Source organism: Diabrotica undecimpunctata, chromosome 7 (genome assembly GCF_040954645.1).
Source record: "Diabrotica undecimpunctata isolate CICGRU chromosome 7, icDiaUnde3, whole genome shotgun sequence".
NCBI classification, from domain to species: Eukaryota; Metazoa; Arthropoda; class Insecta; order Coleoptera; family Chrysomelidae; genus Diabrotica; species Diabrotica undecimpunctata.
In genome coordinates, this window is record NC_092809.1 from 45,784,732 (window position 1) to 45,802,932 (window position 18,201).

At 33.4% G+C, this 18,201-nt stretch overlaps 1 protein-coding gene across 1 annotated transcript; it reads right to left on the reverse strand.

The window, feature by feature from the left end:
* Positions 1 to 450: 450 nt before the first annotated feature.
* Tsr1 (Tsr1 ribosome assembly factor) lies at positions 451 to 17,038 on the reverse strand. The gene is made up of 12 exons (XM_072537213.1): positions 16,847 to 17,038; positions 16,523 to 16,793; positions 16,284 to 16,470; positions 15,822 to 16,077; positions 15,311 to 15,452; positions 12,059 to 12,233; positions 11,092 to 11,477; positions 10,869 to 10,992; positions 9,425 to 9,685; positions 6,301 to 6,481; positions 768 to 902; positions 451 to 685 (listed from the first exon to the last, which is right to left on the reverse strand). The coding sequence occupies exons 1-12, from the start codon at positions 16,956 to 16,958 to the stop codon at positions 540 to 542; spliced, it is 2,376 nt and encodes a 791-aa protein (XP_072393314.1). The 5' UTR covers positions 16,959 to 17,038; the 3' UTR covers positions 451 to 539.
* Positions 17,039 to 18,201: the final 1,163 nt, after the last annotated feature.

An 18,201-nucleotide genomic window follows, 5' to 3' on the forward strand; every position in this document is an offset into this window, starting at 1 on the left:
ACAAGTTATCGCGAAACCCCGACAAAGCAACACTCAACGGCAAATCATCCTACATAAGGAAAATGCAAGTGCTCACACTGCCCAAAAGACAAAAGAGTTTTTGAAGCTTCAGAACATCGACTTTTTAAACCATCCACCGTATAGCCCTGACCTAAGTTCCAACGACTTCTTCACATTCCCAAAAATCAAGAATTTAATGTGTGGGCAGCGATTCTAGTCACCAGAAGAATCCATCGATGCCTTCAAAACAGCGATTTTGTAGGTGTTAACTGAAGAATGGAATAACCGTTTTACCAATTGGTTTGAACGTATGCAAAAGTGTATCGATCTTGGTGAGACATATTTTGAAAAGCAATAAAGTTATATTTTTTGTCTCTATGGCTATATGCAAAAATAAAAGAAGCCTCGTATATGAAAAACAAAATAAAATAAAAAAAAAAGAAACAACAATTTATCGAAAACGGTTTTATATTTCAATCTGTTTTTACATAACCTACATATGTAAATAAATAGAACTCTATACCGATCTCCTCATTTATTCAATTTTCCATAGCGTCACCAGCACAACTAACAATAAAGTCTTCGTAGGTCCATTTTGGAAATATTCTTTTATATAGATTCAGTAAGACGGTATCTTGAGAATTCAGATGGCCATCAAACACGCATTTCATGTGACCGTGTGTCCCTAAAGAAAGCAATTATACTGAATAAGAGAAATACTAGTAGAATTTTTACATTTAATTTAGATTCGGTTAAAATATACTTACCTAGAGGTTCTTTAATATGCCCACTTCTCCCCATTTTCGTTCTTAGTTTAATGGGCTTGAAATAGACGATATCTTCTCTATTAAAGAACATGAACCGAATAACAGCAGATTTCTTGTGAATTTTAAATGGATAACCTAAAACAAAAAAAAATGTTTACATTGAAACGAGAAAGACATTCTTGGTTTTAACGTTTTGATATTGGTATTGATACTGATATCTTACAAGATCTTGGAATGTTTTATTTATCATCGAAAAAAGCTTTCTTTTCGCAAGATTCACACGATAACGTATAAAGCAGAAAAAACTACCGACAGAAGAGTTCTTTTCAGTCATAGTTATAAATGTCTTTCTAATACGTTTAGTTGAAAGCGACAAAAAAAGGTCCAAGGAGGGGAAATCAACTTCCTGATCAACTAGACACTTAATATTATGACAGGTAATCCTCGCCTTTGTCAAGAGTTAAAAGCCATATGGCTAAAAATGTAAAAAAAAAATGAATACAAAGGAATATTTAAAATAAAAGATTTACCAAGCGTGTAACCGAGATATAAAAACTTAAAAAACAACACAATATGTGTAACAGGTAATTACTATTACCTCATTTGCTTTGCCATTGATAGTTACGTATCTTTTTTTTACTGAATATCCAATTAAATGAAGATATAAACATTAACATTGAATAAGCCAGCAAAACACTAAGCTACTTACAAAAAAAACTCACCAGGTCCAAATAAAATAACCGATGAATTGCTAACATAATATATAAGAGTGTGCTATTGATAGCAAAAATCACAAAATTATTGCAAAATATCCTTAAACACAATAAACACCAAAATAACAACACTTCAAAGTAACTATCGGAAAACAGACTGGAAAGCCTATCAAGCAGACCAGGAAAACTGTTTAGACAGAGTTAGAGACGATAAGGCATATAGTCAACCCAAACATGGATGCCAAACAATTTCAAGATATTGCCATTTCGGTTTTCGAAAACAATTGTACAGAGTAGCGAAGAATTAAAACAGGAAATGCTCTGGTGGAATTACAACCTTGAAAATCAAAGTAGAGAAGTCACGTAAAAATTTATTTTCGCCAAAAGTTCAGGAGAGTGAGGCGATTATCGCAAAACTCTGACTAAATATGATAATTAACTGAGAAGACCAAAAGGAGTATCGAAGGAGTGTCGAAGATTTCGCGAGAAAATAAAACTGGCAGCAAAAATGTCAAGACTTAATTAAGTTCTCCTTAAGGACCCCCAGATGATAAGTATGCTCTCACTCCAAAAGTAATCTGATGAATCAAAACTGATACCACTAGGAACATGACAGTCACTGGAACTATAACTGATGATTCTGAAGGTAAAATTGGCGTGTTGTAAAAGAAGTCATAGATCATAAAATCAAATGGGCCATAAACTCATTTATACAATACTTCTCCAGAAGGAAAATGAACTTCTGTACAAAAAATGATGTATGATATGGCTAGCTTAGGACTGGGATACATATCATAAACATGGAGGCTCATAAGGATAGCTTTTTGTTCCACGCATTGTAACGAATCAAACAATTATGAAAACAATCGTTATTTCTATGAATGAATCCGAATGCATTTAATCATGATCGATCACCATATCCAACGCCACATCTCCGAAAACACTACATACACGACGCCAAATAAAAACCTGCTAAGAAGATCTCTGATACTCTAACAGGAGTCGAGAATTGGCACAGACCTCTCTGAGGCCTCTGCTCCGTTTTCCATCCGACCATTTATTACAGAAACCAGTGTTTGTCATCCTGGTGCAACATATACGCACCCTGATGCGCATCGCCCTTCCTTCTGGAACTTTTATTAAATTTGATTGGACGAGAGATCCAAAAATCTCATATAAAAGTTAAAACACCTTTAAATATGGGACAGTTTTTTTTACCACATATTGTTGTTTTATTTCTTCGCCCTATAAGAGTAAACAACAGATCTCGTCTTTTTCAAGACGAGATCCAAACAAAGAGCGTTCGGACTAACATTGCGCAATATTGCGTAATATTGTGCGATGTTAGAGTACAACTAGTAACTATATAAATTTCACATAGTTACTAGTTCCGATACATGTTGAATTTTTTACATGCTAAAAACAATACAATATTTTTCGCTGTATCAAATCCTATATTCTCAACCTTAATCTTAAACACCATTACTTAACCCAACCCTTAATAATAATTCCTTCTCTTGACTCTCACCCACTCCTTTAGATATACAGACATTTTTGGACTAGCAAACAAAATTCGCTCTCTTAACTAATTTGTTCCCGTATAGAACGAACGTGTTTTTGTAACTCTCTCTGAGTTTGCTTCTCGTAGACAGCAGACGGCTTTCGATCTCTCTTTCTTTATCTGATCTTGGTGTTCATAGATGGTGTTCATATTCATACCGAATAGACACGCTTTTTAAGTCACTCTTCTGGGCTGTTGGCTTCCATAGCAACAGACACTTTTTCGCACCTCTCCCTGATATTAGTTCGGTAGACAACAGACGTGCTTCTCGCCTATCTTATTTAAAACGACCAGTTAACAACAGTATCGTGTATACAGTGAAAAAATATCACGAATACGCTATAGAAAAACATCGCTAATCCGTTAAAGACAAAACGAGAATCCACGCGTGTGAACCTAGCATATACGCCGACTACCAGTTCGGGAGTGTAAAGTAATATTGGTAATCCTTTTTATAAACTTGATTTAGCTATTGTCTATATAACATTTAATTACCTCTCCTAACCATATTGAACCACACCTATTGATACAGTCTTAACAACTCTGAGATCATTTTAATAATTTCAGAGAGACCGTATTAGAATTAATTTCGATGCAGGACAACCGCCAGCCGCTTATACGTATTTCAACCTAATTAGGTATCATCAGAACGACATATGCAGTTGCTCTGAATCGAACGAAACTAAATCTCTACCGTCATAATACAATAATTATAAAAATAATTATTTACAGACGTTAAAACGCCAACTAATAAGAAAAATAGAAATCATTGTGCAGTGATGCCAGTGAAGAGATTCAAAAAGCTTAGACGACTTATACACTTTCAAGATAACAACATGGATGCAAACGGTGACAGATTGTTCAAAATTCGGCCCATAATAGAAAAAGTACGTCAAAACTGTTTGTCTTTGAAACAAGAGACACTGTTTCTGTTGATGAACTGACGACAGCTTATAAGGGAAGTAAGGCAGGTCAACTTACGTCAATATATGCCCAAGAAGCCTAAAAAATGGGGACTCAAAACGTTTGTTCGCGCAGGAGTGTCAGGTATTGTTTACGACTTTTTAGTGTACACAGGTTCGAGCACTTTCAACTATATACCATTTTCAAGTTATGAAGAATCATTGGGACTCGGAGCTCAAGAAGTTATATATTTGTTTATGAAGAACAATTGCAAATCAGAACGAATCTGTAGTTTATTTCGACAACTTTCTTTGCTCTTTAGAGCTAATAGAATACCTAAAGTAAGAGAAAGAGTTGTCGAGTCTTGACACTATTCGCAGTAACCGACTACGAAGTTGTACGCTAGAAACAGACAAAGCACTCCTCAAATAAGGCAGAGGAAGTTTCAATTACAAAGTTGACAACACAAACGGTATAGCAGTAGTCAAGTGGGTTGACACTAAATGTGTCACTTTAGCTAGCTGATATATTTCTCACAGTCCCGTACTTCCAGTGAAACGATATAATAAGAAACATAAACAAAAAGTTAATGTGCAGTGTTCTCAAGTAGTTAGGCAATATAATAAACCTATGGGTGGTGCTGGTAAAGAAGGTGGTATCTTTGCATATATTCAGCCAGCTCATAGATACAGCAGTGAACAATGCTTGGTTGCTATATCGTCGAGATATGGAAGCATTTGAAAAAAGGCATGAAAAACTAAAAAAAATTCGCGTTAATATTGTTAAAGATCCCTCATTCTTTAAAAAAATCAGAAAATCTTGGTTGTCAAGTGCAGAACAAGAGCCAAAGAAAAAAAAAATATCCAGTAGTCTCATAAATATCTCAAATTGTTTTCAATCTACGCCTGCATCTAAAATCCATTTTTGTATATATTTGAAATCAGTTAATTTAGGTCAAGCTCGATAAAAAATGAATCGTCCCAAAATCAAGTAATTTAAGTGGAAATTCGATCGGACACTCGCATATCTATTTCTCGTTAAAAGATTTTAACAACCGCTCCTAACATCTCTTTACTTATTTCTTTTAAAATAGGAAACTGTAAGCTATAAATCACATACTTCTATTTTTTGTCGTTATATTTTACTAAAAGGTTTTAACAGTCGATTATAAAAAAGTGTTAATGTTTTGTGTTTCCAAACTGGAAGGCAATAAAAAGGTCCGTTAAAAAGTTTGTTGGGACTTGCAAACATTCATTACAGTCCGTTACTTTAATTCCCTATAAGTAGCTGCTTCTGAGCAGTAACAAGACATTCTAACGTTCCGAGTTGGGAAGATCGCATTACGTACAAACACTCTGTAATTCGCACTCTCAGAAGACGACTCTCAGTCAGAAATCTGACTATACAACATCAAGTCCCACATATCAAAACATACCAAAGAAGTCAGGTTTTAAATTTAGTATTTTGTTACAACACAAATTTGTAAAATAAAAGTATTTTTGTGACTGCTCAAATAAAATAAGTTATTTTAAATTCAACATCTACAAATTACTTGAACATCGAATTGGTATCTGCTTCGACAAATATTTATTAACCGGAGTCTATCATAATCAACCACTTCACCAGCTTGGTTCTCATCTTATGTTAAGGAATAGAGACATCCACAACAGTATTCATGTGAAAAGGATAATGCTTGCTAACAGAGCATACTTCCCTCTGTCGCAGGAGTTTGGATATATAGACATCCATAGGGAAGTAAAGTTCAAAATATATGAAACCATCCTACAATGAATAGCCACATAAGGGGCAGAAACATGGATCATGACAGAAATAACAATAAACCTTACTAATACTTTTGAAAGTAAGATATTGAGAAGGATATTGGGACCCATCTACGATAATGGTATATGTAGAATAAGTTCAAGCACGAGTTATATCAACTCTACAGCAAATTATACAAAAATACAAAGATTGAGTGGCACAGGTCACCTTATAAGAATGGATAATAACAGAACACCTAGTAGAACGCTTAGGGGAACAATGGTGGGGCGATTACTAGTTGTAAGACCAAGAAAGAGGTGGATAGATGAAGTGAGAACCGATGCTAAAGAGATTGAGGTTAGATAACTGGAGAAGAGCAGACGATGAAAGGGATGCTTGGAGGTGAATTCTGGGGGAGGTCAGAACCCGCTTAAGCTGTAGCGCCAATAAAGAGAGAGGGAGATTAGAAAGAGAGAGGCAGACTATTTAAAGATTCCGATTGCCTGATAAAATTACTATATGATATGTTCTGCTTATGTCACACACTTTTCTTCGAGTGATATATCATTTAAAATGTTCAATATTTTTTTATTACCTGACAACACTATCCGTTTCACGACCATTCTGTCTGGGTTGCAGGACAGTAAACTACCGGTAGCCACAAGAACCAGTCTATTGTTTACTTCTTTATAACATAAAACGGGCGCAGGCGAGAACTGAATGGGTGCGTAGAACGTCGCTACTGCCGTCGAATCAGGTTGGAAGTATCTTTCAAACTAAAAATAGAAAGATTAAATTTTTACACTTCATTTCACGTCACTGTACAGTAGGTTCTTTAAATCGCCGTAATCACTGTCATATTGGCTAATTATTTGTACATGTAACAAGAAGTTACATGTTCAAACGTTACATGTACATTGACAAAGTAAGGAGAAGTTTTTGGCAACGGTAAACCACATTCCGAAAGATTTCGCTGATATGTAACTGAATGTGTTGCCTGTGCGAGTCCATTTCAAATAGGTAAGAAGAAATAAAATAAGACTTACTCACAATTAATTTAATTTTACCACCAAAACGACCGGTTTCGCTTACTACATTTTGCTAAGCATCTTCAGGTCTAACGGTACCAGCATCATTTAATTTACCTGGTACCGTTAGACCTGAAGATGCTTAGCAAAGTGTAGTAAGCGAAACCGGTCGTTTTGGTGGTAAAATTAAATTGATTGTAAGTCTTATTTTATTTCTTGTTACCTATTTGAATATGTAATATTCATCGATTTCTTCACATCTAAGGCTCCAAAAGTCTACTGGAAAGTCCACCAAAGAAGGACAAGCCCAGGCAATCGACAGGAAAGATGATGGCTTATGCTTTTTAGGATGCGAACAGTATTATTTACTGTAATAATTATTTGTACAGTAGTAACAACTGGCGTCTAGTAAGAAGTTCTCTTTGAGAAAAATGCATCCTGTCTGGTCTCGCAAAATATTATCTTCTATCAGTACGACACCCCTCATCCCAAAGACGGTTTTTGCGCAAGTATAATTACATCAAATGGGATATAATTTTAACAAGCACCCATAGTATTCGTCAGATTAAGTACCGTGTGACTATTTTTATTTTCTTAAACTTAAAATGGATCTAAGGGTGCCGTTTACAATAAACAATGAAGTCAAAGTCGAAACGTAACATCATTTTGAGGAGCTCGAAGTAAATTATTTTTCGGAAAGATTGAAAAAGTAAAAGAAAAACATCTTAGTAAATGTATTGAGAATAAACCAATATGTTGAAGTATAAATGAGAAAAATGACAAAACAACGAGTTTAGGCTTTCGCAGTCGGTGTTTTCCATTCACAAGCGATTGGGTGGGAATTATAGCAACCTCCCACAGTCCAGGTAACGTCTATGTCCACTCCCGCATCGCCTTTGATAGTTCCTGCAACAGTTACAGACGAAACATGAAGAAAAAACTTACAGTACTGTGCGAATTAATGAAATCATAGGCTGTTAAAAAAACGGTTTATTTAGAAAAAATTATCTTTTGACAAAACTATAAAGGTAAACTTACATAATTTAGTAGGAAATATGTCCCCCTTTGGCTGCAATTACTGCTTTTACCCGTTTTGGCATAGATTCTACGAACTTCTGACAGTTCCGAGATATCCTTTCATCTCGATACCAAATCTGAATGACACCTATCATTTTTATTTTTGTAGTACAGTCGATTTTGCGCAGTCTAGCTTTGCAAATGGCCCATAAATTCGTATTTTTAAAAAATCCCATCATTTGCTTTGACTTGTGATAGGGAGCAGAGTTCTATTGAAGAATCGCTCCTTCTTGTGACTGACATTTTTGGAGTTCTGTGTCTAAACGCTGTTCAAACATGAATTTGTATTTTTGGTTGTTCATCATGCCTTCGATCGGTACCAAGGATCTAACTCCCATATATGAAAAACATCCCCAAAACATTTTTTTGACTGGATTTCTTATGGTTTGATCTATATGAGCTCGTGTAAGGTTTTCATTGTCAGACTTCCTGATGAACTTCGACTGTCGACATTGTCCCTGAACTATAAAGCGAGTTTCATCTGTAAATAGGATATTTCTCCAGTCGTCTACAATCCAATTAGAGTATTTCTGGCAAACAATAACCTTTGTTTCTCCATTCGTTCAGTTGGAAGCTGTGTTTCTGTGGACTCATTGCCTTTCTACCGTTCTCCAAAAGTCTTTTTCGAACAGTTGCGTCATCAATCACTACACCTGATGCTGCTAGATCTTGTTGGAGTCCTTGGCTTGTTTTTCTGGGTTCAATTTGCTCTTTCGAAGTAAAAATCTCTCATCTGCTGGTGTTTTTTTCTCTTTCTGCCGCATTTTCCTAACCTTTTCACGTCCATTGATTCCCTGACTCACTTCACACGTTCTTGCGATTTTTCTGTGTGACATAAAAGTGTATTCACTTAAACTAAACAAACTGTATTAAACTGAACAAACTCACTAATTAGTGAAAACTACACAAAAAAAGGACAAAAATACTCAAACATAGTGGGAAATGTCCTGACCAAGCCTCAAATAAAAAGCACAGAAAAGTAAGGTTATGTTTTCAATGCTTGATCAGTTGTAAATGTGTGTGTAAAGTGTTGCCAACTGTGAATATTGAAAAATGTCACAATGATTCCATTAATGCGCACAATACTGTACTATTTATTTAAATATAAATATGAAAACAGCAGAGAAGGAGAAAGAATGGAAAACAGATTAAATAGGCCACCAAAGAGGAATTATAGATGGAGAATGATAGAAGTGAAATAGGAATAAAATATATTAGAAGAAATAAAACCAACCGTTCCAAAAATCTCATCAGAAAATCACAATATAAATAAATCAAAAGGAAATCTTATCCTAGACAAAAAATAATTCCCTAAGTACATTGAACCCTATAAAAAAAATTCGAATTCAAAGAAGAAATGAAATAGCCGGAACAGCAATAATTTTAAGTAAAATCCCAGTCCTTTTAATAAAAGGAATGACAATATTTTTATAAATATACTGAAAAGCGAGTAATATTGGCTTAACTGCCAAGTGGCCATTATGGAGTTTGGATGCACCTTCTTAAGTTTGTGTTTTACTTTATAATCCATCAACAAATACCAATAGACTAAATGTTAAATCATCCTTTTATATCTATCTTATCAATCATTTAAAGTGAATAATGCTAACATACCTTATGTTTTTGGCCGTTGGTGTGACTGCTAAAAATCGGATTGACAACAAATCTTCTATATCCGACCTGGAATACCAACCTCTCTTTCGATTTGATCGGCAAAATGTAGTTTTGGGTTCTTCTTAGCACAACATTGAGCACTGACATCTTATGCTCGTGGGGAAACATACCTATGAGAGTCACTGGTGCGTTAGTTTTTTGGTAAGTCTCCCAAAGAAGCTGTGAAACTGCCTTCACGTGAACGGTAATGTACCAACCAGGCTAAAAAGGTAAATAATTAGCATTAGCAATCATTCTTGACCCTTTGAATTTGTTAAACCAAATCGATCGAAGTGTCTAAAAAAAATGCTGTAAAAGCGATACTACTCTGTATATCACAATTTGTTTGAAAAAAAAGCTTCCCAGTCGCTTTCAAGTCTAAGGATGCGCTATCATATTCATAACCATATCATATCATCATATATCATAACCATGATCATAACCATATCCTTATATTCGAAGTAAATGAATATATACCAAAAATTAAAAGGATTCAGTGTTTCAACTTTCTTTTATAGGTTTTCAATTTAAACTTAATGCTCAATAAGTATCGATCGCTTTGTACTGTCAGATGCCTTCTTCAGAGCAATAAATAAAATTTGCCTCGTTGTATTATCTATTAACATTTATAGTGTCATTTGATATCTCATATGTCCCTGTATGTTCATTATTGACACAGATATGATGAAGATACTTAACTAAGATGCGATGTAGTGTCCTTTTGGCAGTCGTTAGGTTCGTTTTTCCTACTTGGTACTATCCTCCGTCTTCCCAGAAGTCATTTGGACGTTACATGCTTAAAGCCCCTTTGGTTATCCATCCTCTAATAACTAAGCCTCCATTATCCACTTCTTGAGCTAGCCTCTTTCCAACAAACCCTCATAGACTTACATGGGATTCTTATGGAGATTTAAATGGGAAAATGACTTGTTTTGCACCAATTCGACATAGCCCTTTTATTACCTTACTAGAAAATAAGCTCAGTTACTAAGAGTCCAAGAAAAAATGTTTCCTTAGAACTTCTGAAAAAATAGATAATTTTCCTTAGATTTTGGGGAAATTTTGATAGACTGAGTAGGTCCAAAATACTGTTACACTAGCTGTCCGTTCAATGGTCCACCAGAGAATTCGATGGTTGACGAGGTCCTAAGTAAACAACGCTGACGTCTACCTATTACACCGAGAACATACGAGTAAAACACGTCCGTCTGAAGTGTTCCAAAAGGATTGAAAATGTATAAAAACAGTTAGATTAAAATCGCAGAGTAAGTCTGATAATAAACTGGTACTGTTAAGTCAGAAATATAAATTGAAATATAAATTAATTGTGTAAATAAATTAAAATATTACTGTAAATAATTAAATTTACATTAATTACAAATTAACTAATTAATTTGTTACTAACCAAAGCGCCATCTTTGTCGTCTTGTTCACTTAGAACTCTCTTTTTGGTCCTGTCAAAGTTTTGGAACTGAAATATTCTTGCATAGTCACTTGGAAGATTTTCTTTAGGATCCCAAGGTGATGTCCTGAAAATAAGGGTCAGTCATATATGACAAAACTAACAATGTACTTTATTCTAAAGCTAAAATATCATTTAAAAAGAATTGTAAAATTTACTACCATACCTGAAACTTTCCAGTCCTCTATATTTCTGGAACCTCTCTCTTGCAGGCACTTCAAAAGGTGTATCGATTTCATCCGGAAACTCCCTGTCACTCTTAGCCGCCTTAAGTTTGTCCAACTCCTGCTTTTCAGCATACAAGTCCATTTCTTTGTCATATCTTTCGTCATTCACATGAACTTCTGACTCAGTTACTGATGCAAAGTCTTTATCTCCTCCTTCATCTCCAGAAACGTCTGATTTTTCCTCTGACATGGCATCCATGTATTCATCGTCTGAGTCGGATTCATCTTCATCCGAATTGTGTTCCTGAAATTCGGCGTCGTCGTCGGGAATCCATGCTGCTTGGTAATCTGACCATCCTTTGGGAACTCTCTTTACTTTTCTTAACTAAAAAGAGATTATTTTTTAAATAAACCTGTCCACACTCATTCCTAAAGTAAAATGAGCTAAAAATATCAAATTTACTTTCACAATTTCCACAAATACTATTTTCTTACAATTTACGATCAGCAAATTCGAAGCTCCAAGAATGATTGACCAGTTTAGAAAAAAACTTGAAAAGAACTCATCACTCCATACACTTTTGACCTGATAGATGAGTACCAAACAGGCAAATAAGGCAACTGTATAAATATTGATTAAGTTGCAACTAAATGCAGTTAGATTTTTTTATAAACTATATATTTACTATTATAGCGGTAGACGGAATTGCATATATGTCGCTAGAGAATTTGAGATGTCAACCGTTTCAAATTGGATTTGAGTTTCTGTTGATTGCTTACCTGCATTTTATAGAATAGAATAAAAATTGTACAAGAAGTAAATAAATAATGTAAATAAATCAAACCCTAAATTGAATTCCTGTTATATCAATTAATATTTTTTTCTTAGAACTCATCTATTGCTTGTGTTCCTATTAATTTGCATTCTAACTTATTTAATAAGATCCTGCATCATATTGCTCTTACCTTTTGTTCTTTATCTGCAGCCTCCATTTCTTCTTCAGTTGGCCACGTCTGTTCCGCATCCAATGGATCAGGCACATTCTCAGCATCGAGAGATTCTTGTTTCAAGGGATCACTCCGTTCAAGTACACGGATAACTTGCTGCTCTTCTGATTCCATGCTGTTTGTGTCTCTACTCCTAAACAAAGATGTATTGTATATAGGAAAATATTTTCGTCTTACTTCAACTTTAAAAAAATACATGTCATAAATATTGATACAACCAAAACTTCTAATGTTTAAAATTAAGTTTGATAATGGAAGAGGTGATTTAGAAAAGTTTATGAAGAGAACTATCCATGAATTCGTTATTAAGATTGCTCAAATTATCATAGTTTATTTATACTAATAAACATTTTTATTTAAATATTTTATAACATAACATTTGCAGCGATAACATTTCTTTATATTCTCTAAGGGTTTTCAAAACCTTTGAGCCAGGTTGTATTTTTATTTTGTTAGTGTTGTGTCATTTTTGTAATTAATTGTAACATACATGATTTATGTTTTTGTTTTTAAGAATATAAGTATAAACATTTTTAATTTAATATGTTATAAAGTGTGTAGCAATATAATATCTTAGTATTATCTAAGATTTTAAAAATGTTTGAGCCACTTACTAATATGTTTTGGATTGTTTGTTTTGAGCTTTTTGTAATTAATTGTAATATTAATATTTATATCACTATACTAGATTATAAAACTCTATCATATATATTATAAAATGATGAAATATACAAAATTCTAAAATTATATTACTAAACTATATTTGATTATAAAACTGTATCACTATTATTATTGTGAAATGAATAAATTATGAAAATATTAATAAGTTTTTGTTTCACTACACAAAGTTTGCAGCAATAACACTTCTTCTCTTATTCTCTGTGCTTCCAACACCCAACCATTGTTTTGATTTGCCTCTTTTGGAATAATTTCTATTGGAACTACAGGCTGTACTTTATCTTTTTCACCATTTTGGAACCAATGTGTGTTCCACTATCCCTGCAGTTACTTCTGTTAATACTTTACTTTTTTTTTTTTATTTATTTATTTATTAACGGGATACCACCCAATTCAATATATACACAAAGTATTACAAGTATTATCTAGTGATACAATAATTACAAAGATATAGCAAATATGTATGAAAATAATTGGCGATGCAGCCATATAGAAAAAAAAACGAATATTAAAACTATATAAAGCACATAGCAAATACAAATTACATAAAATTACAAAATTTTTTTTAAACACATTCTACAGACATTTTCCGAAGCGCACAGCAACAAATCAAAGTCTATTCTATTTCCATTTAGAATGATTCTACTCAGTGGAGAATGCCTACCAAAATTAGAGCGATGAAATTTAATTGCAAAATTATGAGATGTTCTAGTAACTCTAGAGGGAACATTAAAGTCGATTAGAGACAGTAGATCATTGCAATTAATTTTTGAATTTAGTAGTTTATGAAGAAACAAAACATCAGCATATATCCGTCTGGAAGATAGCCTAGGAAGGTTTAATGTATTTCTAATTTCTGAGTAGGAATGGTCGCTTAAAGGTTTGTGTAATTTAAAACTTAAGTACCTAATGAATTTATTTTGGACTTTTTCAAGCTTGGCTATATGGACTTCATAAGTGGGTGACCAAACGACTGAGCAATACTCAAGAACAGATCTTACTAGGGAAATGTAAATCAGTCTGATGGAATTAATGTTATGCAAACATCTAGAGGTTCTAATAATGAAGCCTAACATTTTAAATGCCTGGTTATTCACATAATCAAAATGAGCGCCAAAATTTAGTTTGGAATCTAATTGAACACCTAGATCTCTTACAGTTGAGACAGCCTTCAGTGGTTCTTCAGCTAATTTGTAATTATAAGAGAGGTTGTTAATTCTTCTACAGAAACTAATAAAGTGACATTTTCCAACATTAATGCTCATTTGGTTCCAATTGCACCATGCCATAATTTTGTTAATATCAATTTGGAGTTTTTCACAATCTGAGACATCTTCGACAATTCTATAGATTTTTAAATCATCAGCAAATAGCAAAAATTTAGAGTTAATTTGAGATTTAATGTCATTAACAAATATATTAAAAAGGATATACTAAATGTACTTTGTTCCATTGAAATAATAGGTTGTTACCAGTACATTTTTGGTAACTTCCATTTCCTACAAAATTAAGTAGGGAGAGAACCTTTAATTCTATTGCAATTTAGTTAGCCCTTTGTCTTTCAGGAATTACAGGTCGCAAAGTATCTACAACATACCTAGCAATGTTTTTGGCACTTTAAAATACTTTATGAAGAGCTATAGCTGGTTATCTATTTCACATGGGTTACTGGTGTCCCGTAACTGACGTCGCTGTATATTTACATAATTTCTTTCTGCCACATCATTTAATTCATTGAGTAATAACAAATTTACAAAATCCATTTTTTCAAAAACAAACACGAACACTAACCCAAAAGTTAGTTTAATTTGAATTATCTGACAGATCTTCAGGATATGACTGAACCATAAATAACATTTTATGTAATTTTCTGCTGTGGCTTGGTCATTTTATGCATAGCAACGTAGGGCATGATACATCATACCGTTTTTACACATTATGTTTTGAGAACTGTAATCTGATGTACGTTTTCTGAATTTTACACTTGTATGTAATTATTTACGTATGTGATACATCATAGCCCCCATTTATTACAAAATTTGGCAAGCAGTGGACTGAATCCCATACACCAGGGGGGAGCTCAGTACTCAGGTATCTTGGGGTGCTGCGGTCTGCCCTGATGGTCTTATGAAGAAAAAAAAAGGAGAAGAGAAAAAAAGATTACTGCACAATGTAGTATGTACTATGCCAAAACTAATAATTGATGCCTTTTAAAATGTAAGGATGACTCTACAGAGTGGTATTGCTGACTAATTATTTGGTCCAATTCGTTTTAGACCAGACATTCCTTTTCCTTTGCATTTATTTTATAATAATTATTGTAGTTAATAAAAGTATTAGATATTATTGTTGATTCATTGGCAAGACCACATAGTATCAAATAAGGTTAAATGTATCTATTTAATTTATAATAGCTAAACAAATTTTAATTCAGAAAAAAAAAAATTGTTTTGCATATTGGTTTTGGTCCAATTCATATTATTACTACTATTACCACTAGTTATTACAAATGAAACAATTAGTTTTACTTACTTCTTTTCATGTTTAAAAGGATCATTTGGAGCATCAATCTGAGACATTTGGAAATCTCCTAATCCAGGAATATGAACCAACTGATTTACAGATAGTGCAGTACCTCTTAAATAACCACTAATTTTTAAAGTTCCTAGAGTTCCTGAAAGTTAAAGACACATAGTATGAAGCAGATTATTATAAAATGCCTAAAACTTATCTAGGCTTGTTTGCAATTAGTTAAATTATGGTTTTGAATTTAATTCGAAGTTAAAATAGCCTTTGGGACTAAATATTATAAATGCAGAAAAATTATTGTACCTATTGCAATTAGAGAATGTTTTTCAGCTATACAGACCTTCAAATAGTCCAGACTTCCAATAATAAATTAGAGAAATTGTATGTAATATTGTGTGGTAAAGAAACCAGTAAGAATATAGTAAGAAAATATAGCTTAACGCTAAGTAAGAAAAAAAATTAATAAATATCAAGAAATAAGAATACTTAAGTATTTCATAACAATAATAAATACCTTCTGCGTCTGGAACATAATCAACTCTTTCACTAAAAATATGGGGTCTTCTGTCCCTATATAATACCGACTTTCTTTTTTGGCTACCAATTTTCCTTAAAACATTGACTCCATCCACATTTTTATCCATCACTAAAACTTTCTCTTCAGGCAACCATTTATTTACTAATTTTTGAATTTGTTGTTTGTGTTCATTCCTCTTCTTTGGTACAATGCTTTCCAGATCAGTAATAACAACTAGAGGAGTTGGCAAACCCTAAAACATACATTTGCACATACTTGATAATGTTTTTAATTGGATATGAACGAACTGGATATGAATGATACAAGTTAATATGTAGTAAATAAATAAAGTATATAATGATACATTCTCAAAGGAATAGGTCTAAATGTAAAACAAAATATTTCTTAATCTATATTAAACACATCTAAAAGTTATGTTGAAAATCATTTCGGAATTACCTGGGCAAACGAAGAAGATAATATAGTATTTCCCCAATTATCAATAACAACTTCACTATCCTCAATTCCTGTTGCAGCTGATATCAAAAAAAGGACAGTATCTGCAACTTTTAATGTATCTAATATAGCAAAATCATGATCTCTATCGGGAACAACAAATTCAAACCTCTGCTTAAATCTCGGTACGCTAAAAAAACAATTTTTTAGTATAGTATATAACCAAATGTTTTGTAGCATACCTTAGATGGGTAGCCCCCGTTGAGGATTTGGATAGTATCGCTTCTTCATCGCACTGACATAGTAACGTTAATGCCGTATGTGGGTCTATATCTTTATTTAATGGTACAAGGCAAACTAAAAATGGGGCAAAATCTAGTCCCCCCAGAGATCGTTTTTTAGCAAGAACTTCATCTCGCTTGTTTTGTCTAATTTGTACCGCCTGATTCCTCCTCTCACCTCTGTTTAGTTCTCTTTTATTACGCTTAGATAGAGTTTTAACTGAAACCTTTCCTAAAATAATGAATAATAAAATTTGGACAATATTGACATAACCTTAAAAGTACCTTTTGTTGTTACGCTTATCGATCCTTTTGAGCGGTGTCGCCCGTGTTTATGTTCTTTATTGGTTTGCTTGTAAGAACCTGGTCTATGAGCTATTCCTTTTTCAATCGCCATCACTAATATTTTGAAAAAATTATCAATATTGTACAAAGCACATGGTTACGACCAGTGGACCAGTGTCAAATTAAAATTAATTAATTACTTTACCCGGTGCGGTGTTGCCAAGTTCGCAATTTTTATCAGACTTTATTATAAAATATATTTTTAGTAAACATAATAATATTGCAGTTTCCAAATTTAAATTATTTTTTAAACTAAATTTTCTGTGCTACTGGAGGAAAACCAGGTCATGCTCTAGTAAATATTATAGTATGGTATAATATAAAACAAATAAAAAGAATTAACAATGTGATGAAACTCAGAATAAAAATAAATAGGTATATTTAAAAGATGGGTATTGAAACAACATTCAATAACAATATTTGTTTATAAAATACTATTCTATGACTAATGGTCCAAACAAAAAACTAAGAATACCAACATATTAACAAATAAATTCAAAGTAGGTAGGTACATCAGTCGTCCGAGCAAGCAAATTTCCTGAAAAATTACAGTAGCAGTTGGTACACTACTATAGATTATATTATAATTATTGTTTGGGAAAGTATGTGGTATTTATTTTTATATTTTACATCCAATTTTTTTCTTTTACTTTTACTGTGCTATAATGTGATCTAATTCAATGGCATATTCTAACGTAAAGACACATTAGATATCTTCCTCTCCCACCTGAATGGAATACATCCCAGCATTCAATTCACGATGGAAGTTGAGTCTGAAGCGTCTTTGCCATTCCTTGATGTTCTTATTCAGAAAAATCCACCTCACAGTTTTTCCTATTCCGTGTACCGGAAACCCAGTCATACAAACCGCTATCTCAATGCCCAGTCACATCATCACCCCGCCCAACTTAATTCAGTCATCAACACTCTTATTTCTCGTTCCATAAGACTTAGCGACAACAATCACAGGTCATCCGAAATCAATTTAATAAGACAAACACTCCTACCAAACGGCTACCACAAAACCCAAATCAATAGAAGCATTCAAAAACTTCTAAACCCCATTCCATCCAAAAAAGAAACCTTGCCGCCGGATCAACCCAAAATCTTTCTACCTTTCATTAATGGTGTCACTGACAAGATCAGTAGAACTCTTATCCCTCTTAATATCAAAACCATCTTCACCACTCACTCCAAATTGTCCAATCTCGTCAGATCCGTAAAAGACCAAATCCCCAATGAAGACCATGGTGTCTACGAGATATATTGTTCCAGTTGCCCACGTACATACGTAG